This window comes from Protopterus annectens, chromosome 3.part1 (assembly GCF_019279795.1).
Source record: "Protopterus annectens isolate FY-2018-M chromosome 3.part1, PAN1.0, whole genome shotgun sequence".
Taxonomy (NCBI): Eukaryota; Metazoa; Chordata; order Ceratodontiformes; family Protopteridae; genus Protopterus; species Protopterus annectens.
In genome coordinates, this window is record NC_056732.1 from 1396716452 (window position 1) to 1396743129 (window position 26678).

A 26678-nucleotide genomic window follows, 5' to 3' on the forward strand; every position below is an offset into this window, starting at 1 on the left:
GCTGCTTCTGTGTTGGTAAAGTGATTCAAGTTACTGAAGTAAGTTTTCTAGTCATTTTTCCTTGAAGCACATTTTGGAATCCCAAATGGTAGCTAGATCATAAATGTTACTAATATTTACTAATTTATGCCGTGTTTATGCTAATAAGATCAGATTCAGCCTTTGTCTATGAGCTTCTGGAATTTGCAGACATGGACATGCACTAGTGGCATGAGGCATAAATACATTCAACTACATATCTCTGGCATGGTGTGTGTGTGTGTGTGTGTGTGTGTGTGTGTGTGTGTGTGTGTGTGTGTGTGTGTGTGTGTGTGTGTGTGTGTGTGTGTGTGTGTGTGTGTGTGTGTGTGTGTGTGTGTGTGTGTGTGTATGTGCTGCACACCTAGGATGAGTTATACATGATTCAGAGTCCTGTGTAGGGCATGACTCACATTCTGCCATTTTGTTTTGAAAAATTAGTGTAGCTGTCTATGCTCATTTGTAAATTACTGTGGTAGTGTAGGCTGCTGCCCTGAAACATGGGAATCTGGCTTCTTGTAACATCTTTGTGCACATACATCCTGTTAGAGTTTTGTGTTGTGTTGTGGGAATGATTTAAGATATCTGCTTACTTGCAAATATGTTTCTGGACTATATGATTGCACTGTTAATTGTCTTTCCCACACCCATGTGTATTATATGATTGCTTGCCTATCCCTTTTGTCTTGCAACACAGGTGGAGCATGCTGCCAGCTGCAGTGAGAGGTAACAGATACTTCAGGCACAGCAACTCGGTGGCATCTATGTTTTTTTCTGGCATATGTCTACTGTATCAACTCTGGTTCATGCTCACTAATAGCAGGTTTTTCAGTTTTGTCTCCAATTTACAGGTCTCCATGATCCAGCTCAGTCACAGGTGCATCAGCTATGGCCTGCTGCCATTCCAGCCAAGGATGTGGTTGAGGCTGACAAGTGGGGTATTCGTGCTTGATCTGTGGAGTGCTCTAGCCCATTCCCAGGCAAGTGGACCAGGCTGTACCATAACTGTTTGTCTGTGATATTCATATGCGTCTGCGTGCCCCCAGTGCCTGCCCTCTCCCTTCATTTCTCTCATTTTGTTCCTTGTATCCCTTCCTTCTTCTTTTTCTTTCTTATATAATAGTCCTTTACCCACAAAAAACAAAGGTATACCCTATCCACCCCAGCCTGCTTTACCTTACAAACTTCCTGTTGTGTTTTCCTCTACCTGTTATATCCCTTTGCCTGCTTTCCTCTAGCCCCCTTTTAATGCACCAATACAGTGTCTAGTGTGCTGTGCTCCCATTCATTGCTCCTTAAAACCTCCCTTACTGTTTGTACAGGTGACAGCTAATGTTATCTGATGTCTTCCCCATTCAAGTTCTCACCTTTTGCACAATGAGGTGTGTGATATCCGCTTTCCTTTCTTTGTAGACTCTCATTTAAATCACTCTGTTTTGGTTGCTTCACCTCAGTTACCGCCCAAAAGTACAGTGATCTGCTTAATTATGCTGATTGTGCCTGTTTCTTTACTGATGTCTCTTTAGCACTACTGTGTTATCTGTTATGATGTTGGCTGTGTGCCGTGTTAATGCTGGTCTGTGAATTCAGCCCTTTGTGTGAAGTGGTAAAAAATTTTGTTTTGAGTGTGTGTGTGTGTGTGTGTGTGTGTGTGTGTGTGTGTGTGTGTGTGTGTGTGTGTGTGTGTGTGTGTGTGTGTGTGTGTGCATTGTGTTTGTAACTCTCGTTTCTTCTTACACCAGGAATTGATAGTTGCATTGCACCAATCTCCTTAGATAGTAGTGTCCCACAGTGCTACATATACTATTCCATATAAATATGCAGTATGTCCACAGTCTCAAGGGAAGTATCCAGATCTGTTCAGAACTGGTGGTCAAGGACACCACATACACAAACCCTGTAGATATAGCCAACCTGCTGGCAGACAGGTTCAGTGAAAACTTCACTCCTCTGTCCCCCCATCAGTAAAACAGTACATCCCCAGTACCTGCCCCCTGCCCCTTATCTCTAGGGAGCAAGTCATCACTGCCCTCTCAAAGGCAAGAAATACAGCCTCCATGGAACCTGATAACATCCCAGGCTGCATCCTACATGAACTCAGGCAGGAACTTGCAGCACCATTAGGCACTCTATTCAACCAAAGCCTGAGTACTGGCTTTGTCCCAGCTGAGTGGAGAACAAATACTGTCATCCCTTTGCACAAAGGTTTAGCATCCACCGATTCAGGAAATTATAGACCCATCTGCCTAACTAGCCTGATCTGCAAGGCCATGGAGCAGATTATCATGGACCTCATTAACAAGGACATTGGCAACCTCCAGATACATGATCTGACACAGTTTGGTTTTGTCAAGGGGAAGTCATGCCTGTTAAATTTGGTCTACTTCTTTGAGACAGTCACCAAGGCCATAGATGAGGGTAAGACGGTGCACACCACCTACCTTGACATGGCCAAGGCCTTCGATTCTATTCCCCGCTCAGGTATAATAGATAAACTTTCTCAACTAGGCATCAAACCATATGTTTCCAGATGGGTAGCAAACTGGCTTACTGACAGAACCCACCTAGTCAAAATAGGGGAAGCCACCTCAAGTAGTTGACCTGTAACAAGGGGTGTACCCCAGGGATTGGTCTTGAGGCCCCTGCTGTTTAGGATATACTTCTTAGAGGTGCAGGCCAAATCTAGTGGGCTATGGCTGACAAAGTTTTCAGATGACTGCAAGCTGGGTGCTGTCATCAATTCCCCTAGTGATGTGGATATCCTCCAAGAGGGTCTCACCCAAAAAGATGACTGGTGCCAGAAACATGGCTTCAAACTGAATGCCAAAAAATGGATCATCATCCCTTTTGAGGAGAATGACATCCCCACAAATTATCAGATTGATAATAAGGCACTAAGCATGCAATCAGTCTTGAGGGACTTGGGAACCCAGGTTGATAGCAAACTGACTTTTGACCACTATATTGCCTCTGTTGTATGGAAAGCTTTCTACATGGCCCACCTCATTAGTAAGGGTATCTCATCCAGGGACAAGGTGGTCATAACATCCCTGTATTCTTCCCTTATAAGACCGATTATTGAATACAATGCCCCTTTCGGCATGTACCTTGCAAAGCACATGCAGCAGCTGGAGAGACTACAGAGATTCCTCACCCAGAGAATCCAGGGTCTCAAACATCACATCTACACTACACAGATAGACTAAAACCCTATCCCTCTACTCAGTCACCTACAGGCGCCTCAAAGGTGACCTCTGTCTGGCATACAAAGCAATCTCAGTCCCTGCCCTGATGGGACTGCTGCATATCCGCAAGTCAAGCTTCACTTGATTAACCCGCAAACGAGACCTCAACCTGGTCTGTGACAACAATAGGACTTGTTGGTGGGACAGATTTGTGTCCAGAGACTCCCCCTTTTGTGGAATAGACTCCCTCCCTGCGTAAAACAGGGTATCTCATTAAACCTTTTTAAGCACAACCTGGATAACTGGATGGTGAGCAGAAAATACACCCCTGGGATTCCATTTATGTCTCTGCTGGACAGTGGCATAGGATGCTGACTTGTTGGAACATGGGCAAAATTCTTGGCTAGGCTTGTAAGGGCCTCAGGGCCAATAGCCTAGTAACTTCCTATGATCCTATAAAATGGAATTTAGATTTCTCTTAATACTTTGTGCATTTTATTGACATGCATTTCAGAATAAATTTCTTATCATCAAGCCTAGACCATTATATAATATTTTTCCATAATTTTCTCTGAACCTGTCTTGCAAGAGGTGCACATGCTTGTTTTTATAACACCATGGTTATTATCTCACACTCATTTTCAAGTTGCAGTTAATGACCCAATATTTTGGTAGTTATGAAATATTTATTAACTCACGTTTATTTTCAAGTTATAGTTAATGAATCAATTACATATTTTTAGTAATTTCTGTTGATGCTTTAATACTTCAAATAGAGATATAATTATCAAGATTCATTCAATACCATTGTGGTATTTTCAGTGGAAACATTTTCACCCCTAATTATGTTCATCGTATGTAATGTGAATAAGTGTGGCCTCAGCTCCAACCCTTGACTGGCCTTCTGCTGCATACCTTTCACTTTTCTTGTTCCTTCATCTTCATTACCCATATACTATATCTTTGGTGCTTAGCAGGCCTTCTAAATGTGTTCATTTTTAACTTCAGAACACTGTGAGCAAACAGTCAAAACCTATTCCAAAAGCCAAGAAATAAGAGCATCCAGTTGTAGCAACATTTTATCTGCATTTACCATGTGTCCATAAAACTGGTGACTGTAAATAGTGTGTTTCCTACAGAAGAGCTCCTGAAGAATTGAGTGAGTGGAAGGCCATCATCCACAATTTTAAAAGTCAAATGCATGTAAAAGCTCATGGAACATTGGTAAAAGGTTGGAAATGGTATAATGATCTGGGAGGACTCTGCTATCATTTTTTCTAGTGTGAATACTGTGATTTGTTTTATTTACCTTGTATTTTACTTGTATTCTGCTTTTAACTGCATATTAAAACTAGAAAAGAGACCACAACTCTGTCTCTTGTGAGTCAGGCAGAATTTTTTTCCCTACCCTCCCACCCGGTTACTGTAGAGTTCTTAAACACCACTGTCTTTCTAGTTGCCTTACCTTATGTTAATTTGACCATATATCTCATTTCCTCTCTGTTTTTACTGCCTTGTGTGAGTAAGTACAAAATTATCATTTTGTGAAATCACTCCCTTTCAACTATTTAAATTTATTGGCCATCCTACTGTATTCCATAGTACCAGAATACAAAAGTGACCACCCCCTTTCAATCTATCTTGCTGTTTTAAAAATAGTGACTCTCCACTAAAACTTAACTTTTTAGACAGGTAAAACTTAAGTTACCTACTTTCACATCTAACCCCTCTAGTGCACACTGCAGTGTTGAGGATAAACCATTTTTTTCATCTTACCTTTAAGCATCCCTGTGATTAGCACTTGCTTTAAAACCTGCTGGAAAGCACCAGGAAGTCTTAAACTGATACAAGCACTCAACTCTCCTTGTTAATAAGGAGAAATTAATCATAGGCACTAAACAGCCTATAACTGCAAAGTACCTTGCTAAGGTAAAGGAAAACAGCTATTGTACTTTACAAAAAAAGAAGCACCAAACCAGGCATGTCCAAGGGTCAGCTTCCAGTGATTTCTCCTGTCTACCTGGTGAATCTGGGCATACTGGGGCAATGCAGCAATTGCCTCATGCACACAGACAACCCTCTCCTCCTACCATCCAACACTACAACCTGCGAGAGATGTACTTACATAGCCAAACTGGAAGCAAATCTCTCTCCACCCAAGATTGTGCTAAACAGTCAAAAGGAGAAGGTTAACACCCGCACTACACCTCAAGCAACACGTAGCCCTTCTAAACCCACACTACCAACACCCACACATAGCAACACTAAACCCACATATGTGGAGGCCCTTAACAGTAACCTGCCCAAGCAACAAGGACCTCTGAAGCTGAAACGCAAACACCAATCACAATCAGTGTCACATAGCTCACAACACCGGTGTGAGACCCAACAACAGCCCCTAAGGCAAGACAATGTACCCAACACTTTAGTCATAGGTGGATCTATAGTCAGGCACATTGATGTCCCACTCACCAGGCTGAACAAGGAGAAAATTACAGTCAGCTGCCTGTCGGGTACCAGGATCCACCACATAATGCTTGCACTCAAGTCACTCCACAACAAGTACAAATATGACTCTGTCATTGTCCATGTTGGACTGACTGACTTGAGACGTACCTCCCTGAACTACATGAAAAGAGACATGGAAGAGCTCTTGGATCATGTGGCCCAGGTATGTATGACCCTAGCCCTGAGTAGCATCCTGCCTTCGCCCAGAATGATACCACAGTATATGGACAAAATGATTGACTTCAGCAATTGGCTAAGCTTCTGGTGTCATTCAAAGGGGATCAAGTAGCTGTCTGCCTGGGACGACATGATCGACAGACCACAATGCTTTGCCAGAGATGGTCTGCACCTGTCGCCCCTGAGATTTAGTTACTGGCTAATGCTCTTGCCATCCCTATAGTGCCTTTTTTTAGGCAAAGTTCAATGGACAAAAAACACCACCTTAACAGGTACAAGCATGCAAAATCTGAAGGTAATGCTATTTAATGCTAGAAGTCTAAACCTCAAAATACACTCTCTCGAGACACTCATAAAAATGGAGAACATCAATATCTGTGCAGTAACTGAGACCTGGTTCAAGGCTTAAGAGACCACCCCTGCAATACCAGGCTACAACTCTTACCACACCTTTTGGCCACCAAACCAGGACTGAAACACTAAAGGTGGAGGAGTGTCCATATTCACCGAGGATATTCACAACACCAAGCTAGTTGCCCAACACAATGCATCTGAAATTATCCAGGTGCAACTAATACTAGGTAAGACTGCAATCCAAATTTTAGCTTGCTACAGATCCCCCACCATGCCCCAGGATTCTCACTACACCTTTCTAAGCATACTGGAAAATATTAAGATACAACCAAACACCCTAATACTGCGTGATTTCAACTACCCTGCCATTAACTGGGAAAACCAACACCTTTGCCCAACGGTTCTTGGAATTCATAAATTCCAATGCCCTGGATCAACTTATCCTTAGTCCCACCAGGGGCTCCAGTATCCCAGACCTAGTCATTACCAACATGGGAAATCGATGCTCCACACCTATGGTCATCCCCTCGTTGTTCAGGTCTGACCATAAGCTAATCACCGTTGACATCCACATCCCACCCCCACCCCCCAGTAAGGAAACCTCCGTAAAAAACTTCTCCAAAGCCAACTTCATGCTACTCAAGTCAGAAGTGACAAACTTCATGACACCCATGCAGATGGGAACTGAAAGTTCGACTGCTGAATCCTACACTAAGGCACTGTACGAGCACATCCACTTGTGCATGAATCGTGCCATCCCTAATAGAACCAAGATGCTCTCCTCCAAAAAAGGAAGCCAATCTGGTGGTCCCTTACCATAAACAAACTTTACAACAAAAGGAAGAAACTGTTGCAGAAAAGAGGAAAATCCCAGGATGCAAAAAACTCCCTTACCAGCCTCAGTAAGAAGCTGAGATCCCTCATAAAATCCTCCAAAGCTATTTACGAAAATAAAATTGCCAAAGATTCCAAAGAAAACCACAAGGCATTCTATAGCTATGTCAAGAATCTAAATGGCAATGCTCAGATCTGCCCTGAGCTACAACAGAATAGCATTAAATATACTGATCCCAAGGATATTGCAAATATCCTGGCAGATCGATTCAGTGCAAACTTCGCCCCCCTCTCACCCCCTAAAGGGCTCATCTCAATACTGAAAGATTGCCAGATACCAGTAATAATGGCCACACAGGTAAAAAACACACTCTCCAAAGCTAAGAATACAGCTTCCATGGAACCAGATGACATCCCAGGCTGTGTGCTACATGGGCTACAAAATGAAATGGCATCTCACCTAAGGGTCATGTTTAATCATAGCCTCATGTCAGGCTTCATGCCCACTGAGTGGCGCACAGCTACACGTATCCCACTCCACAAGGGGGGATCCACCTTGGATCCCAGGAACTACCGCCCCATCAGTCTGATGAGCCTGATCTGCAAGGCCATGGAACATATTATCATGGAACTTATAAACAAAGACATTGGCAACCTTCAAACACTAGACCCCACACAGTTTGGGTTCGTGAAGGGCCAATCTTGTCTCCTGAACCTGATTGACTTCTTCGAATCAGTCTCCAGAGCTGTGGACAAGGATAAGGTGGTCCACACAGCCTATATGGACCTCGCCAATGCTTTCGACACCATCCTCCACTCTGGAATCATATATAAACTTACTAAGCTGGGCATTAATCCCTACGTCATTCGATGGGTTGCCAACTGACTTACTGACAGAACCCACACTAAGTAGCCGTCTCCAACTCCATCTCCAGACAAGTGATAAGTGGAGTACCTCAGGGTTCAGTCCTGGGACCGCTCTTGTTTGACATCTACTTCTTTGAAGTACAGGCCAACACTAAGGGACGCTGGCTAACAAAGTTCGCAGATTACTGCAAACTGGGAGCCATTATTGAATCCCCAAATGATGTGGATATTCTACAAAAGGGCCTTACAGAAACAGATGCTTGGTACCAGAGCCATGGGCTCAAGCTCAATGCCAAGAAATGTATAGTTATCCTCCTTGGGAAAAAACATGTACCCATGAATTACCACATAGGTGGCAGTACACTAAACACTGAAAGTGTGATAAGGGACTTAGGGACACAGGTGGACAGTGGTCTCACCTTCGATAACCACATCACCACAACAGTCAGGAAATCCTTCTATGTGGCACACCTCATCACTAAGGGCTTTTCATCCAGAAAAAAGGAGGTCATTGTCCCACTGTACTCATCCCTCATTAGACCCATTATAGAATACAACGCCCTGTTTGGTATGTACCTCTCAAGACATCTACAACAACTGGAAAGGCACAGAAATACCTCACTAAAAGAATCACAGGCCTAAAGCAGATGCCCTATGCTGACCATCTAAAAAAACTCCAACTATACTCTGTCGCATATCGTCTACTCAGAGGTGATCTCTGATTAACATACAAGGCCATGTCAAACCCAGAGCTGTTGGACATGCTAAACTTAATGAAATCCCAATCCCTCAGAGACACATGCTCCAGGGATCTAAACGTTGTCATCACAATGAACAAAACATGCTGGAGAGATAGGTTCCTGACCCAGAGACTCCCCAGACTCTGGAATAGACTGCCCATACATGTCAAGCAGAGCACCTCTTTGGCACTCTTCAAAAGGAACCTTGATGATTGGATGGGAGATAGGAAATTCACCCCGGGGATCATGTCAGTCACCCTGCTAGACAGGGGTCCAGGGAAGTAAATATCGTGGGAAGAAATAGCCAGGGAATTGTTATGGCTAGGCTTGTATAGGCCCTAGGGCCGATAGCCTAGTACCAGCCTATGAACCTATTATATTCTGTGGGATATCCAGAAAATAAAATGAAGGTCTTTGTAAATAAATAAGTAAAGTAACTGAGTTCTAAGAAAATTACCTTAAACTGGAGTTTTGAATTAAAAAGCAAGCTAGTGAAGTAAATAAGAAGAAATATTCACTGTTATTTAGTTTTCAAAGATAACCTATCAACTGATACATTGTTTGCAAGAGGAAGGTCAACTTTGTGTTATTCACCAGGGCTGTGGATGAAGGCAAGGTGGTTCATACAGCCTACCTTGATCTGGCCAAGGCCTTTGATACCATTCCCCACTCAGGAATCAGAAAAACTCATTAAGCTAGGTATCAACCTCTATATCACTAGGTAGGCTGCAAACTGGCTCACAGGTAGGACCCACAGTGTGAAAGTAGATGACTCCAAGTCAGACTGCCGACCAGTCACGAGTGGAGTCACACAGGGTTCGGTCCTGGGTTCTCTCCTGTTTGGTATCTACTTCTTTGAAGTCCAGACCAACACGAAGAGACTCTGCCTAACAAAGTTCGCAGATGATTGCAATTTGGGAGCTGAAAGGCCTCACTGAGACCAACGACTGGCATCAGAATCATGGCCTTATGCTCAATGTCAACAAATGTGTTGTCATCCCCTTTGGGAAAAACCCGGTTCCCATGAATTACCACATCGATGGTAGTCCACTGAACACAGATGGTGTTATAAGAGATCTGGGAACACAGGTTGACAGCAACCTCTCTTTTGACCACCACATTGCCACTGTGGTCAGAAAGTCCTTCTATGTGGCACATCTCATTACCAAGGGTTTTGCATCCAGGAAGAAAGAGGTCATTGTCTCCCTCTGCTCTTCCATCATTAGGCCAGTCAGTGCCCCACTTGGCATGTACCTCACTAAACACCTGCAGCAAGTGGAGAGGCTGCAAAAGTACCTCACAAAGAAGATCCTAGGCCTTAAACATTTGTCCTATATGGACAGACTCAAAAAACTCCAACTATTCTCTGTCTCATATCACCTACTTAGGGGTGATCTCTACTTGACTTACAAAGCCATGTCTGACCCAGCTCTGCTAGAAATACTACATCTAAAGAAATCCCTCCGTACCAGATGCTCCCGAGACCTCAACCTCATTACCACAATCAACAGAACATGCTGGAGGGACAGGTTTCATAACCCAGAGACTGCCTATGCTATGGAACAGACTTCCCATACTTGTCAAACAGAGCACCTCACTGGCCCTCTTCAAGAGAAATCTTGATGAGTGGATGGGAAATAGAAAATTCACCCCGGGGATCACTCCAGTGGCTTTACTTGACAGAGGCAATGGGAATTAAGGTCGGGTTGTACGATGCCAGGGTAATCATATGGACTAGGCTTGTAAAGGCTCTTAGGCCATTAGCCTAGTACACACCTATGAACCTATAAAATGTGACATTTGGGGAGGGTACATTGCAGAACTGTAATGCATAAATAAAAAGCATGGAGTAAAACAGTTGTACTGAGGAATAAAAGGATTTTAAAATTTGACTAGTGGCAGTCAATTAATATAGCAGATTCAGCAAAGACACTGTGTAACACTATAGAGGAAGCTGATTCTTTGTGGCATGAATGTCATGTTATGCAGTCACCCTGAAAGTTATCTAGTTACATGAAGCAGAGTTATGAAAAGTGTAAGGCACAGAAAGGACAATATTCATGGGATATGTTTTTCATTTATCAGTTGGCTTGTTTATGTACTTTTAAACATTAAAAATATGTGTCTGTTGTTGAAATTTATGAAGCACGTATGTTCAGCGGATGCACGGCTGGGTGGTTTATTTGCTTACTTTGTATCAAAATCCTTTGTAGTGCATGGAACATGCTGATTACGCTATGATATTTGGAAAAAAGACAAACCAGTTAAGCTCTAGAGTGGTGCACGACCCAGCTTTACCACTTGTTAACCACCCTCTGCTTATGTTGTTAAGGTTGGGTCTAGGGCTAGGTAGTAAAATCTGCCAGTACTGACCAGCAAGTGGCAGCAGCAAAGCAAAAGATATGTTTCTGCCTGCTGTCTGTACTAGTAATGTGGCCCTATGTTTTTGTAATAAACTTAGAAAGTTGTTAGAATAACGAGATTTGTGTTAGCATGTATTTTCTGAAGGATACGAACTCTGAAACTCCAATGTATGTCATTATTTAGTGACTTCAGTCCTCAGTGGCTTGTCAAAAAACCACAGATTTTATGAGAAACAAACCAAAAATATGAAGCAATAATCTGGATGATCTGCAAAAATCTGGACAGTTTAGAGACATGACAGGTAAGAGTAATCGAGACACACAGTCTTAAACTGCCTTTCGGACAGTGTCCATTTAAGTATTTTATGGCTTTGAAAGCCAGCAAAGGAAAAAAAAATAGCCTTTTTTTTCCTTGTAACTAATAGTACATTGAGCAGATAAAGCTCCACGCATCCAAATAATTGTGATTGTGCTCTCCAGGTGAATTTCTTGGCATCTGTGTCTCGAATACGTAATAAGCAGGTTATGATTGGGAACCTGATGATAATCCTCTATGTTATTACTGTTCTGGAGATACTTAGAAATATTAAATATACATGCTTTTTGTTTGTTTTGTTTCGTTCTGCTAATGTGTCTGATTGGTTTATTTCTTAATTATGCAGGTTTTTGGAAAGTAACTGGTTTGTATGGGTTACACAGATGAATCATATTCCTATGGAGATTGACCGTGATAAGAACAAGGACTGGCTAACAATGCAGGTAAGCCAAGGGACCACCCTAATTACTTTGTTTAACAGAACTATTTTCATCCAAGTTGTATTTTTGTGTTTTGATTTTTGATTTATTCTTCTGTTCACAAGCTAATCTCTGGGTATGCTGCTCTGTGTGCCGGTGTACATATTCTGACACAAACCGCTGCTGCATTGCACATCTACCACTTCTAGAAACCAGTAAAGTGGTAACTTTATCTACTTCCCTTACCCCAAGGGGGATGAGCTAACAGTAGTCATTCACTCTTATTTCCACGTGTTGTCTTCTCCAGCATCCCACCACACAACACCGAAACAGATGTGCATAGCTCCAAAAGTATAGACAAAGCTAGTATTCACAGGATTGCTGTGCAAACCAAATGGAGAAGGGAAAAAACACCAAAAAGTATAAAATAGGAAGAGTCTCTAGCAATCAAACACAAAGAAATGAGCACACAGCAACCAAATGAAAACTACCCCCCAAACAGATAGTGTGATACAGGACACATTAAAGACCAATAAATAGCTACCAAAACCCAGCATATAAATGTGAAATTCAACAACTAATGCAGTGTCTCAAACCAAGGACAATAGTAATCCAAGCCTCATTAGTACCCAGGAAATCTATATGTATAGCAGCCAAATAATGTAGCACATAAGCAAAGGCAGCAGTAAAATAGCACAGAGCATCAAGGCTGGAAAGCATGTTATGTCATGAGTTCATATTTCAAGTGCTTGGAGCAAACATGGAGAAGAGAAACACATGATGCAATACTTTAGAATGATAAATGGGAACATTTCAAATCATACTGTTCGCGTTTGTAGTTAGTATGCATAAAGAGCAATCCAGAATACAGTGCAGAAGCACTGTTTGACACATATGCCAGGAAGAGCTGTGTGAATTCACTAGACTGTTATAAAGTATGATGGTATATATGGAATATACCACCATGAAGGCAAGACTCAGGCTGCTAAGAAGGACCATCAATTAAATGAAACATTAGCCATCAAGATATTGAGCTAAACCGCATTTTCAACATGAGTCCCTAAATTGCACTTTAAAGATTAGCAAACACATCACTAAAAGAAAAATGTTACCTAACTACACCACATATTAAACCTGTGAAGACTACAGAGTGAAGCCAGATGTAATACATGTACACAACACAATGCAAGCACTGGGAGGAGAATAGGTGTAGGTTACATAGGGCTGTACACAACACAATGCAAGCACTGGGAGGAGAATAGGTGTAGGTTACATAATTCAAATAGGAAGCACACCATAAGCAAAGTTGTAGTACAGGTTGCAGATAACAGGGAGGGTGCAGGGTGGCATTTTTAGGGAAGTGGAATGTTCTTTGTTTTTCACCATTTTTGATTAAAAAATTAATAAGAAGTAGATAGACGTGTTTAAGAACCATTGGCAAAAGGGAAGACACAAACACATAGCAGCAAAACTGAGCAATTGAGCAGACATACAAAACAAATGAAACAGACAGAGAAATACTGCATCAGTGAGGTGAGCACCTCTGAGGTATATACAGAGACAGAGTCTAATATATGGTACGAGACAAGATATGTCTAAAAATTGGGGTGTGGTTGGTATATATTACTGGGTTACTTTGGGTTACTTTGGAAGTGAGCTAGCAACTACCATCATATGAAGTCTGCCATGTGGTGTGTACAGCACTGAATCGTGGAGTGCTGTCAGGTCCCACATGGTGCCATGCCCATATGCACCAACCACAAATATGTGAATTAGAGCTTTGTGTATTCATCTATGCAGGCAAGGTCCCACGGTCATTTTTGAAGACAGAGCATGAGCCACAGCTTCCTTAACTCCAGTTTGTAGAGGCTCCATTACAGGAGGCTAGTTACCACTGCAGAGCCCTCTCTTGCACCAGCTACTGTAGGGCAGCCCACTACATACTGGGCTCAGCTCCTTTGGAATATAGTGAAGATGGGTATCGATGGTAAACTCTGTCCCTCCATTTTCTACACACACTGTCGTAACAGACGATGGAGCTGTAAAGGAAAAAAGATATAAAAACATAATGTGACTGAAATGCCATTGCTTATGACTAGTAATGCATTACTACCTAAAGATGGTTATCCTTGCCAACATATTTACACTTACCCCTATGGGTGCAAGTCTGTGCATCCTTCACTGCTATGTCTGTCTTTTGGCATGAAACTTCTTTCTGGTTGTAAGGAAATACAATTACATTTTAAAAGTGAACAATGTACATAAAGTGTGGTCAGACAGAAGGCACCACTAACTAATCTTATGTGGGCCCAGTCAGTGAATCCCTGCTTACTGGAACCATATCACTACTAAATTCAGAATGTCTCAAATAGGGCTAAGTTATGTTAGAGCAGCTACATATCAAAATGGCTGAAATAAGGGGTGCTACATAATAATGTACTAAACATATAAACATCACTCTGCCATAAAGTGCTACATTTGTGCACTCTTCTAATAATTCGGAATTGTTCAAATACAGGTAATTCACCTTACAGTAACTGCTTCTTAAAATAGCTGTAATAAGATGCCACTATATTATAATGTACTAAACATGTAAAAATATCACATCATAAAATATATAGTTCACCAATACTTCTTTTCAAAATAGCTTAAGTAGGGCATAATGACATGGCAACACAGTAAACAGATGAAAAGTGACTATACTGTAATTGTATTAATTCTGTAAAGGATAATAGAAAGAACATTGTGTCAAATTTTGAAACAACATAAGATGGTATAGACAATGTCCATAAAGTTTATAAAGTCTTCAGCATTCATATATTGCCACAACAAATCAGACTGTATCCAGAAAGTTCATACAAGTATGACCATAGAAGCGCATACACCATCATGTTAATGTCCACTGTTATGCTGGGAATACTATGCAGTCCCAATTCAAGGATCTCTTCTCTGTTACTAAAACTAATCTCCAAGTACCCATACAAATTTATATTTATTAACCATATCATATCCATTGCCTCACAGGCACTCACAAACAGGCTATTTCCAATGGGCAAAATATAACTAAAACATTGATTACATCAGCTTGAACTTAAAATTCTTCTGATGATTTTTATGCATATTCTGCAGAAATTGAACTCATTGTTTAGATGCCTGAATAGAAAAGTCATTATCAAAGAAAACTCACTGCACTCAAATTCTACATAAACTTCTTGCTTGCCATAGTTATGACAGAACATCTTCCTTTGTAAACCACGACTTAAAATTCACCAAAAATCTGTGAGGTCATCCAGCTGTACATTCTACCAGATTGGCAGACCAGTCTGCCATCACAAGATATTCTTTGTTTGGGCTTTATTCATTTGCTTGAGCAGTTTAGTGATAAATGGTTCCAGTCTTACACATCATTGTACTCTTTCTTTATCGCTATATTCTTCTGTTACATAACCAATATGGTGGCTGGCTGATCATAAAACATCACTTCTGTATCTACTTTGTCCATGTCCATATTAGATGTGTATTTCAACAATTTATTGTGAATTTCTGACATCCTGGTGAACTCATCTCCAAAGAGACATCCACTACTGCTGTAAAAGTGTCAACAACTTCACTTTCTTCAACAATTATGGCTTTTGAGTTCTCTGTTGCCATGCAGGAAGGAAGGTCTTTAACAAACAATCCATGTTTAGTAGGCTGCTGTGTGATGATATCTTTGGTAAGTTATTGTATTACACCAAATAACTTTTTGTACCATTGCAAACAAACTAATACTAAAACATACTTTACACAACTTCTGTTACAAATAAGACTTCTTTTGTCATCATTGCCATACTAATAGCTACTGAGCAGGTAGAGAGGCTGTCCAACATCTTGAAGCTCTGAGAGATCTGTCTATTTGCCCACCTTTTAATGTGCTCAGTGCCATCGGGGCATATATTATGGCTGGAAAACTGGAATACATTCAGTGCATATTGCCTGACACAACAGTATGATCTGTTCTGTCATAGGTAATATTACAAAGATGCAAACCAAAGACAGTGTCACACATGACATCATTTGCAGATATATTTTGGGTGCCGGCATTGTTACTGTGATGACTGTGATGATACATATGGTCTCTGCATCCATCAACTGCAGTCATGATCTCCAAAAGGAAGCTGACAGAACCTCAAGAACTAGATGGTTTAATGTACAGACATTACCTGTAGAGTGGTGCAGCGGTTAGCATTGTCGCCTCATAGCAAGAGGTTCTCCAGTTTGATTCTCGGCTGGGGTGTCTTCTGTGCAGAGTCTGAATGTCCTCCCTGTGGTCATGTGGGTTTCCTCCAGGTACTCCAGTTTCCTCCCACATTCCAAAGACATGCAGTAGGTGGACTGGACACTCTAAATTGGCTGTAGGCATAGCCGGCCTTAGGCATTGGCCAACTAGGCGGCTGCCTAGAGCACCGCTCTAACAGGGGCACTTTTCCAGTAATATGAATGGTGTAGGTATACCAGGATGGGATCACTGAGTGGTGTGGGGTGCTGTGAAGCCCTTTTGCCTAGGGCTGCAGTTGACCAAAGGCCAACAGTGGCTGTACGTGCGAGTGAGTGGTGGTATGGATGAACTATAGCAGCAGGGTTAGCCACCTGGTTGTGTAAGCATTGGCTTGAGATGACTGTCACTGTTGAAGTGACACCCCGGCCCCATGTGTAAAATGGGAAAAAGGGGTTCAGAATGGATGGATAGATTACCTCCACAGAGTTTCCCACCTGTGGATGTCAGCACACACAATGGGGTCATATTTTAACAAGGTCATATGATCGGTGTTTAAGGATCCATGTGATCATAAAGTACATTGAACACATATAAAACCAGATCATGGGTGCCAAAACTGATGGCATGTTGGCTGTAAGTGTTACATTTTGTGTATGCTCTGTTATGTCGCATGACTGAGCAGAAATGTGCTATCTTGAAATGAGGATGGGGTTATAAGAGATGACATCTGCTTTAGTATATCAAACTCTCCAGGTATCAATCTTGAAGACTAGGTTTTTGTGACTGGAGTGCTCCCTCATTCCTCATTGCAGGTCCGGCTTGAATGTGCAGTGTCATTGCTATGGTACATTATCAGCAGGGGCTCAGCTGACCTGATATAGGGCTGTTACAGGTGTCCTAGTATAGTGGATCTCCTAGTGATCTCTGTCAGATCATGACATAGCTGTACCCTGATACCTGGTCTTTAGCCCTGTATGTTTTCACCCAGCTGACATATTGTGAGGCCCAGTTGTGCCACTCTTGTAACACAGATCATGTCTTCTAACAGCTTACCTGATCCTGGTAACAGTGTGGGAGTTTGTTGGGTTGGCTTGTGATCAGACTACTTTGGCAATCAGCATAGGATGGGTGCCTTTATTAACAAAACTGGAAGTATATGTGTTATATTCAACCGTCATATCTGTGTTACATATAGCTCTATTTTTATCTAAATTATTTCCTAAGGCCAATTTTTTAAAACTTTTCATCAAAATTGGAGGGAAATTTTTTTTTAATTTGATCTGATTTCTTCAGCTGCTTTTTGAAGCATAATGACATCATATCCCCCTCAACTTAAACAACTCCACATTATATGCTATCTCTTCTTCAAATTCACTATCAATGGACGTCATCCTAGAGGCTCTAATTAACTTCCCCCTCGGAATATTCTTTTTAATAAGCTTAGGATGATTGCTTACATAGCTTAAATAGTTGTTACTAAATGTATTCTTTCGAAAAATTCTACTCTCAAATTTATCTGTTGATGTGTTCCATTGCAGATACACATCCAGAAAAGCCAGTTCGAGTCCGCATACACCTTTAGTAAACATCAAAAAATCAGAAGTTATATTCATCTCATTAATTAAGGCAACCAGTTTTTGAAAGTTTTCAAAAATTGGCCTTAGGAAATAATTTGGATAAAAATAGAGCTATAAGTAATATAGATATGATGGTTGACAGGTCGAATATATGTTCAATTATCAAAAACAATTGGAAAATATTGGAAGGAAATATAGACTTAATTAAAAGTGTTGGAACCCAACCTAGATTTGTCAGTATTTACATATTATTGCAACCATATTTTCAAGGTAGTACTGGTTGCTTCCCGATATTGAAATCTGACTGTTGATGTTGTAATCAAGCCATACAATCTATTTTCTTTCACACTTAGGATTGTTTTACTGCAGAGTTATCAATAAAAATTAAAAAGTAAGTATGGCTGTTTATGTATGCACTTCACCGGCAGCATGTGATATGAAACCCAGCTTACCCACCCAAAGCACTGTTTTGAAGCACTTCTGACTGCAAACTGTGACAACTTTCCCCCGCATAAAAAAGACAAAAACAGCGAATGAACAATCCACATATTTTCAGCCCTAATACCTTCCAGAAATACTAAAGTACAATCTATGTTTGTCTGAGGATACCACCATCAACAACACAAAAACATCCCACTGCTGCCAACTTCTCCCATCAGAAACGACCTCAGAATTACCTCTCAACATTATCCACCAACACTTTTGCAAGCCATTCCTTACTGCAACTTGATGTTACAAAAGTTTCCTTTCAAATTTAGAAATACTTTACCTAAAGCATTTCCATGTGTGTGTCTGCTTTTCTTGGCAGCATTCCTTCCTTACAGTCACAGTATTCCTTTCATAAGTAACACAGCAACCATGGGAATTGAAGCATGCGTGTGTAATGCACGCAAAACAAGAAGAATTGCACATTTCTTTCTCTTCGTGAATGTAACCTAAACTTGTTTTTCCTTAGTAAAGATATGAAATTACACCTTACGATGTTTCCCGCACTCCATTTCATTGCAGTATGCGAGTTTTGCAACTGTGAAAATCTGGTTGCGATAGTACATAAGTACTGATTTGTCTTTAGAAATTCTTATAATTTCAAGAATATTTTACAATGGGATGACATTAGTTTTGATAATCCTAGATTTTTAGGTTCTAAACCAAAAGGAATGTATAAATGTAGGCAGTGCTTTATTTGTAAATTCGTTACAGAAGGTCCTTTTTTTGTTTTTGGAACACTTGAATTACACCATTCCAATTTTAGGTACATTTAATTGCAAATCTAAAGGAGTGATTTACATTTGTACATGCAATGGATGCAATGCATATTACGTTGGTATGACCACTAGAACTTTAGAAGTAAGAGTTAAGGAACATCTCTGTGCAGTTAAAAATAAAAATGATAGGAATGCATTACACAAACATTCTTTAGAGTGTTGTAGAGCACATAAGGTTTTGTTCACAGTAGTTGAATATGTACCTTTATGTAAAAGGGGTGACGATTTTAAGAACAGAGTGGAATAAAGGGAAACTCTTTGGCAGTTAAAGATAGGAGCAGATTTATCTCCTGGCTTGAATAGGTCCATTAAATGTTTTTTTTTTAAAAGACAGAAGGTCCGAAGTTTTTTTGTTAATTGTATGATTAATTTCAGGTGTGTGTGTGTGTGTGTATATATATATATATATATATATATATATATATATATATAGTAATTTATTCAGTAATAGGTTGTTTTATTCTGAAGAAGTCCTTTTGTGGATGAAAACGGTGATTAAAGTTTTTACATGCTTAAAGAACTTGTTGACGTCCTTTGAATGTTCAATGGAAATCTTTGGATTATTAATATACGTGTTATGATGACCCTAAACATCCAGAGTAATTTATTAGTATATACCTACTAATGTGTCCCGTGTATGTTATTTTGTCTGTACAGATGATTATAGCTGTGCCACACATAACCAAACTTGCATTGTTTAATGCTGGTGGTGATGTCTGTGACAGGTATCCAGAGTGTCACATATCAGTCATGTGACTGCACATCATATTAATGTTTGTACATTGCACACTGGTGACATATCAAGGTACAGAGGTTATTTATTTATTAGTGTATATATATATATATATATATATATATATATATATATATATACATATATATATATATATATATATTTCTTAACCAGAAAGTTCTAACTGGAATTACATTGTTTCAGTGAAGGCCTTAGGAGGTGAGCTGCTCAAAGCATACAAGAGAAATATGAAATTTCTACAATAATAACATAAATTTATGAAATGCAACATAAGAAAAATAAAAATACAACAAGTAAATACATTTGCATTACAAATAGAAATTTACAGAGCAGTCAGAAAATAATATACATTTTACAAATAACCTAAGGTATTAATAATACACTAATATACCTGCAGATAAGAAACTTGGTATATTTTATAAATGTGGATTTTTTTAAAGCATTAAATAGTAGCTAAGCAATCCAAATGGAAACAGTATGAAAGAGTAGACAAAACATAGATCAAGTTAAGCCACAGTTACAGGACAGGATGCAATTCGGTTGAAGATGATCCCTGGGTTCCTTGTTGTAAGGAAGTATGACAGATCATATTTAGCAAATTGCAAGTGTGAGGGCATTATATTACACAATACTGAAAAGCACAGGCTCTACATAATGATTTAGTGAAGGGATGCAGGTGGGGAAGAGTCAGAAATTGATTTTTGAGCATATGTTTCTGGATGGTATGTATAATTAATTAAGGGTTATAGTTGTAGGATATTTATCTGGTTAGTATAGAGTCTGCAAAGTTTAGTAGCTTCATATTTCAGCATTGTGGGAAGACAAACCAATGTACTGCTTTCAAAGAATGTACAATAGTGAATTGTAAAGCTGAATCCTCTGGCAAATGTCATGAATCTTGTAACACTGCTGAAAGGGAAATGGGAAAAGTAGAAAGGACTATAACTTAGTTAAAATATATGGTCCATGTAGGATATTTAGAAGAAGAAATGTAGGAGCCATGGCATGCTTATGTAGTATCAATAAAAGAGACACATTTTAGTTAACTTTTAATGCTACTGCCATTATCTAAACATTGATCAATAATGACACCAGTTGCTTCATGGATCTCTGATGGTTCCATTCTAAACATAGGTCAATAACAACAGACAGTTGTTTGTTGGATGTCTGAGTATTCCATCTTAATGTGGATCAGTAACAACACCCAGTTTTTTGGCGAATGTGTGAGGGTGCCATTCTAAATGTTTATTAAATGCTGATCAGTAACGACACCCAGTTTTTTTGGCAAATGTGTGAGGGTGCCATTTTAAATGTTTACTAAATGCTGATTGATAATGACACCCAGTTTTTGGCGAATGTGTGAGGGTGTCATTCTAAATGTTTATTAAATGCGTAATGACACCCAGTTGCTTTGTGGATGTCTGAGGGTTTCATTCTAAATGTTGATTAGTAATGACACCCAGTGGTTTGGTGGATGTTTGAGAGTTCTAGTCTAAATGATGATTTGCACTTGAATCAGTACATCCATTTTCACCCTCTATTAAGCAATACTTCTCATCTTTCTGTTTTTCTAACTGCCCCATGCACCGCTGTACCCCTCTCATGCATCTTCTGTATACCCAAGTTGTAAACATTCTAGATACACCAATTTGGAACAGGCAGCCCAAATAGAGGTAATCCTATACCATGCTTTCTCAGTCATCTGCCATTCCCACTCTCCTCCTATAAGCTACTAATATCTCCCCCTATGTAATTTTATAACTAGTTCATTATATCTCCTGAACTCTTTGCAAACCTATACAATAGCAAAATCAGCCTTCTGACATAATTGTATTACTTCATTATGCATCTTAAACTCCTTGCAAATCTTTCTTTACTAAATTGTAAGAGCACTAAACTTCTTTACAATAATGCTTGCCTTCTGCAGTATCAATCAATTTACTTCTTGCAAGATTTTAGAGCTACAAAAATTGTATAGACTTATAATTGTATGTAAATACTTTACTGTATATACCAAATACTTTACTGTATATACCTGTCTTGTAATTATGTATTTTTTTTATGAGAAATGTAGAAGTTGCTTTTCTGAGAACTGTCTGAAATTCACTTGTTAATATAAATGTACTATGATGGAGCTTTTCTCCCTGGGCCACCCTGAAAATGTGTTCTGCCCAGTCAGACCTTCCCAGTCAACAAAGACAAATAAACAAGTAAATTGATTAATAACGACACCCAGCTGTTTGGTGGACGTCTGAGGGTTCTAGTCTAAAGGCTGATCACTAACGACACCTAGCTGCTTGGTGGATGCCTGAGGGTTCCAGTCTAAAGGCTGATCACTAACGACACCCAGCTGTTTGGTGGATGCCTGAGGGTTCCAGTCTAAAGGCTGATCACTAACGACACCCAGCTGTTTGGTGGACGCCTGAGGGTTCCAGTCTAAGGCTGATCACTAACGACACCCAGCTGTTCGGTGGATGCCTGAGTGTTCCAGTCTAAAGGCTGATCACTAATGACACCCAGCTGTTTGGTGGACGCCTGAGAGTTCCAGTCTAAAGGCTGATCACTAATGACACGCAGCTGTTTGGTGGATGCCTGACTGAAATTGAAGATGAGAATTTACTGTGGAGAAAAGAAAGCCTGGTTTTGCTATTTTCTGAACAGAGTAATTGATTTGAAGCTTTAAGCTGGTTCTGAAGTTGATCAAAACTTGACTGTAAATTAGCATTTATATCCACTAACTAAGAAGATGCAAGTAGGATAGTGGAGTCATCTAATGAGTGGAGCCTGGTTAAACCATGATGTGGTGATTCACTGTGAACAAAAATCAAGAAAAGTAAGGAGTCAGGGATAGACGTTTGCAGGACACCCTCAAGGACTGGCATTGAATCAGAGACAGTATTAAACCACACAATGCAGTCTGAGACCAGTTGAATAAGCAGGGTGAGAATGAGTTTATGGAAGATCCAGGCAAAGCAGCACTGGAGAAGGTGGTGCAAGAGAATGCAATGATAGTATCAGAAGTGTTGACAATGTCACGATATCATGTATGATAACAGTATCAGAAGTGTTGACAATGTCACGATATCATGTATGATAACAGTATCAGAAGTGTTGACAATGTCACGATATCATGTATGATAACAGTATCAGAAGTGTTGACAATGTCACGATATCATGTATGATAACAGTATCAGAAGTGTTGACAATGTCACAATATCATGTATGATAACAGTATCAGAAGTGTTGACAATGTCACGATATCATGTATGATAACAGTATCAGAAGTGTTGACAATGTCACGATATCATGTATGATAACAGTATCAGAAGTGTTGACAATGTCATGATATCATGTATGATAACAGTATCAGAAGTGTTGACAATGTCACGATATCATGTATGATAACAGTATCAGAAGTGTTGACAATGTCACGATATCATGTATGATAACAGTATCAGAAGTGTTGACAATGTCACGATATCATGTATGATAACAGTATCAGAAGTGTTGACAATGTCACGATATCATGTATGATAACAGTATCAGAAGTGTTGACAATGTCACGATATCATGTATGATAACAGTATCAGAAGTGTTGACAATGTCACGATATCATGTTCCGCTACAGTTTTTCTGCTTGTGTTGTTTATGTAGAATGTAAATCATATTCAGCATTATGACATGGATAAATACTGTACTGGGAGTCAAAGAGCTAACCATGAGCAAACAAATGTTGTGCATTTGTAGAACTTTGTGCACTGGAGCAGAACAGGATTAATCTGAACTTTACGGAAAGAAGAAGGTGGCCTGCCTTTTGTTTTACCACAACTTTATTAAGAATTTACATGTAGTAAAACAACAGGGCTTCATATATAACGTGGGTAGTCAAACGCTGTACAGCCTGAATATAAATCTTAACATGTGGCAAAATAGTCTACAGACAAACATATAACAGTGCATAATAGTATTCAGCAAAGTGTGGTCATAACTACTAAGTGGTAAAATAAATGAACTGAAGAAAGAATAACTGCATGCAAGCATGAAGATTCAAGGACAGGCCACAGTTACATCAGTATATCTGCAGTTTAAAAACAGCTTTAAATAATCTATTTGTGAAGAGCTGATTACAAAACTAATTCCATAGTCAAGCAGAGGGGAATAAGCAGGTGGTCAATACAGAAAGGACTTAATGGTAAAACAGAGTGAATTGTAAAGAGTACAAGTCTATTTTTTCCAAAAAACTCTGTACCCATGAACTACCACATAGTCAGCAATCTACTTAACACTGAATGTGTGATAAGAGACCTTGGGACCCAGGTGGACAGTAGTCTCTCCTTTGATAGTCACATCACCACAGTAGTCAGGAAGTCCTTCTATGTGGCACACCTCATCATAAAAGGGTTCTCATCCAGGAAAAAAAGAGGTCACTATTCCCCTCTACTCATCACTCATTAGACCCATTATAGAGTACAACGCCCCTTTTAGAATGTACCTCACAAGACATCTGCAGCAGCTGGAAAGGCCACAGAAGTACCTCACAAAGTGGATTACTGGCCTCAAACAAATGCTTTACACTGACCGCCTCATAAAACTCTAGCTTTACTCTGTAGCATATCGCCTACTCTGAGGTGATCTCTGCCTAACATATAAAGCTATGTCAAACCCGGAGCTGTTGGACATGCTACACCTAAAGAAATCCCAATCCCTCCAAGCTACACGCTCTAGGGACCTAAACCTTGTCACCACAATAAACAGGACACACTGGAGGGATAGATTCCTGTCCCAGAGACTTCCTATACTCTGGAACAAGCTACCCATCTATGTCAAGCAAAGTTCTTCATTAGCACTCCAAGAAATATCTTGATGAGTGGATGGGAAATAGGAAATACACCCCAGGGATCACTTCTTTGTCTCTGCTGGACAGTGGCACAGGAAAATAACTTTCTTGGGTGGCATAAGCTATGGTACCTTGCTGGCTAGGCTTACATAGGCCCTTGGGCCAATAGCCTACTACTTACCTATGAACCTATAAAAACTTTTGTTAAAATAGGCAATGCAGTCTTCCCTTTGGAAGCTAAGAAGTGTATGCCTACAGTCACTGCCTGCTGCACTGATATTCATTCCTTATGCCTTAAACTAAAGACAACCAATCTATTCTAGGTCCAGACACATACCAAAATCTGCCTTCTAAATGTCACTGACACTAATGTGGAACAAACAGGCAAGCAGTTTGTGCAGTTGGGCAGTCCAGAATTTGCGTTTACAGTTCGTCCAAATGCAAGTAGAGTATCGACAATTAGCCTGTGTATGATATCCTTACTTTTCATTTGAGACAGTGCCCAGTAACCATCATGTATGAACTGCAAGGTGTTCTCCTGAATTCATGGGATATTTCATATAGGCCACAATACATCTTTTTAATTGGTGGTGTTTGGCTACTACTTTGTGTATTTTTTTGATACCCATGTGTATGAGCTGACACTGCTGTGAGAGGTTAATGTGCTGTAAAGATGTGATGTTTTAATGTTTTCCAGTGTTTCAAAGACTGATGTTACTATCCTTTATGTATGCTATGATTAGGTTTGTCTATGTGAAAAAAGGTTTCTGATGAGAGTGAAAAGCTGTGTGTCTCATTTGTAACTATATTTACAAAACGTTATGAGACATTTAGCATTTATTTTGCAAGTGCTAAAAGGCAATAGTGTTTTTCCTGTCAGTACCTTTCAACAACACCTTTCCATTCCCTCTCACTAAAGTGAACTGTTTCATTACAGATTAACAACTTGGAATGGTTCCATAGGGGGATAATGGACTGCAGACATGAGTGAGGACAGCGGGACTATTAACACCAATCACATCACACACAGTCGACAGCACACCAATCACATCACACACAGTGGACAACACACCAGTGTCTCACAAACACAGCCCATTAGTCATAACAATAACCCAACGCAGCCAAAAAGGCATAACAATAAACCAAACATAGCAGTCATTGGTGACTCAATAGTGAGACACACTGATGTCTCCCTCACCAGACTCAACAAGGAGAAGGTCACAGTCAGCTGTCTGTCAGGTGCCAGAATCTGCCACATCACACACGCACTTAAGTGTCTCCACCACAGGTACAAGTATGACTCTGTCATTGTCCATGTTGGTGTGAATGACTTGAGATGTACCTCCCTAGGCTATATGAAGAGAGACATGATTGAGCTCTCCAAGTATGTGTCCCAGGCAGGTATGACCCTAGCCCTAAGCAACATCCTACCTTCACCAAGAATGATACCACAATACCAACAAAAAATAATTGACTTCAACAATTGGTTTAGTTTCTGGTGAATTTCCAAGGGGATCCAGTATCTGTCTGCCTGGGATGACTTGGTTGACAGGCCTTGATGCTTTACTAGAGATGGCCTCCACCTGTTACCCTGGGGTTCTGGATCTTGTCCAAGGCTTTTGCCTCTCCAATTTTGCCTTTTTTAGGCTATGTCCCAAAGACAAATCTTCCAACATAAAAGATCTGCCAGAAAGCAAATTGAAAGTCATGCTGCTTAATGCTAGGAGCCTTAACCTGAAAATGCACTCACTGGAGGCTCTCCTCACACTGGAAGATGCTGATATCTGTGCAATCACAGAAAATTTCTTCAGGGCTGCAGACAGCACCCTTGCCTTACCAGGCTATAGCTCATTCCACACTTTCCAAGCCCAAAACGAGGTCAGAAAGACTAAGGGTGATGGAGTCTCTATCTTCATTAAGAACAGACTCACCTACAGACTGGTTTGCCAGCATGATGCACTGGAATTACTCCAGGTGCAACTGACAGTTGGCAAGACACCCATCCAATTAATAGCCAGCTATAGACCCCCCTCCATGACTCAGGACACCCACTCCTCCTACCTGGACCTACTACTCTCCATCAAGGTACCCCGTAACACCTTGATCCTTGGTGACTTCAACTACCCCACTATTGACTGGGTGAACTATTACTACACTAATACACTCACCCAACAATTCCTTGACTTCATCAGTCCTAATGCACTAG

At 40.3% G+C, this 26678-nt stretch overlaps 1 protein-coding gene across 1 annotated transcript in view; it reads left to right on the forward strand.

The window, feature by feature from the left end:
- Positions 1–26678, forward strand: part of FADS1 (fatty acid desaturase 1) — a 390247-nt gene that overhangs the window by 173435 nt on the left and 190134 nt on the right. Inside the window, exon 9 of the mRNA XM_044067445.1 lies at positions 11709–11805. Coding sequence (XP_043923380.1) covers positions 11709–11805 — 97 coding nt within the window. The remainder of the gene's footprint in view (positions 1–11708; positions 11806–26678) is intronic.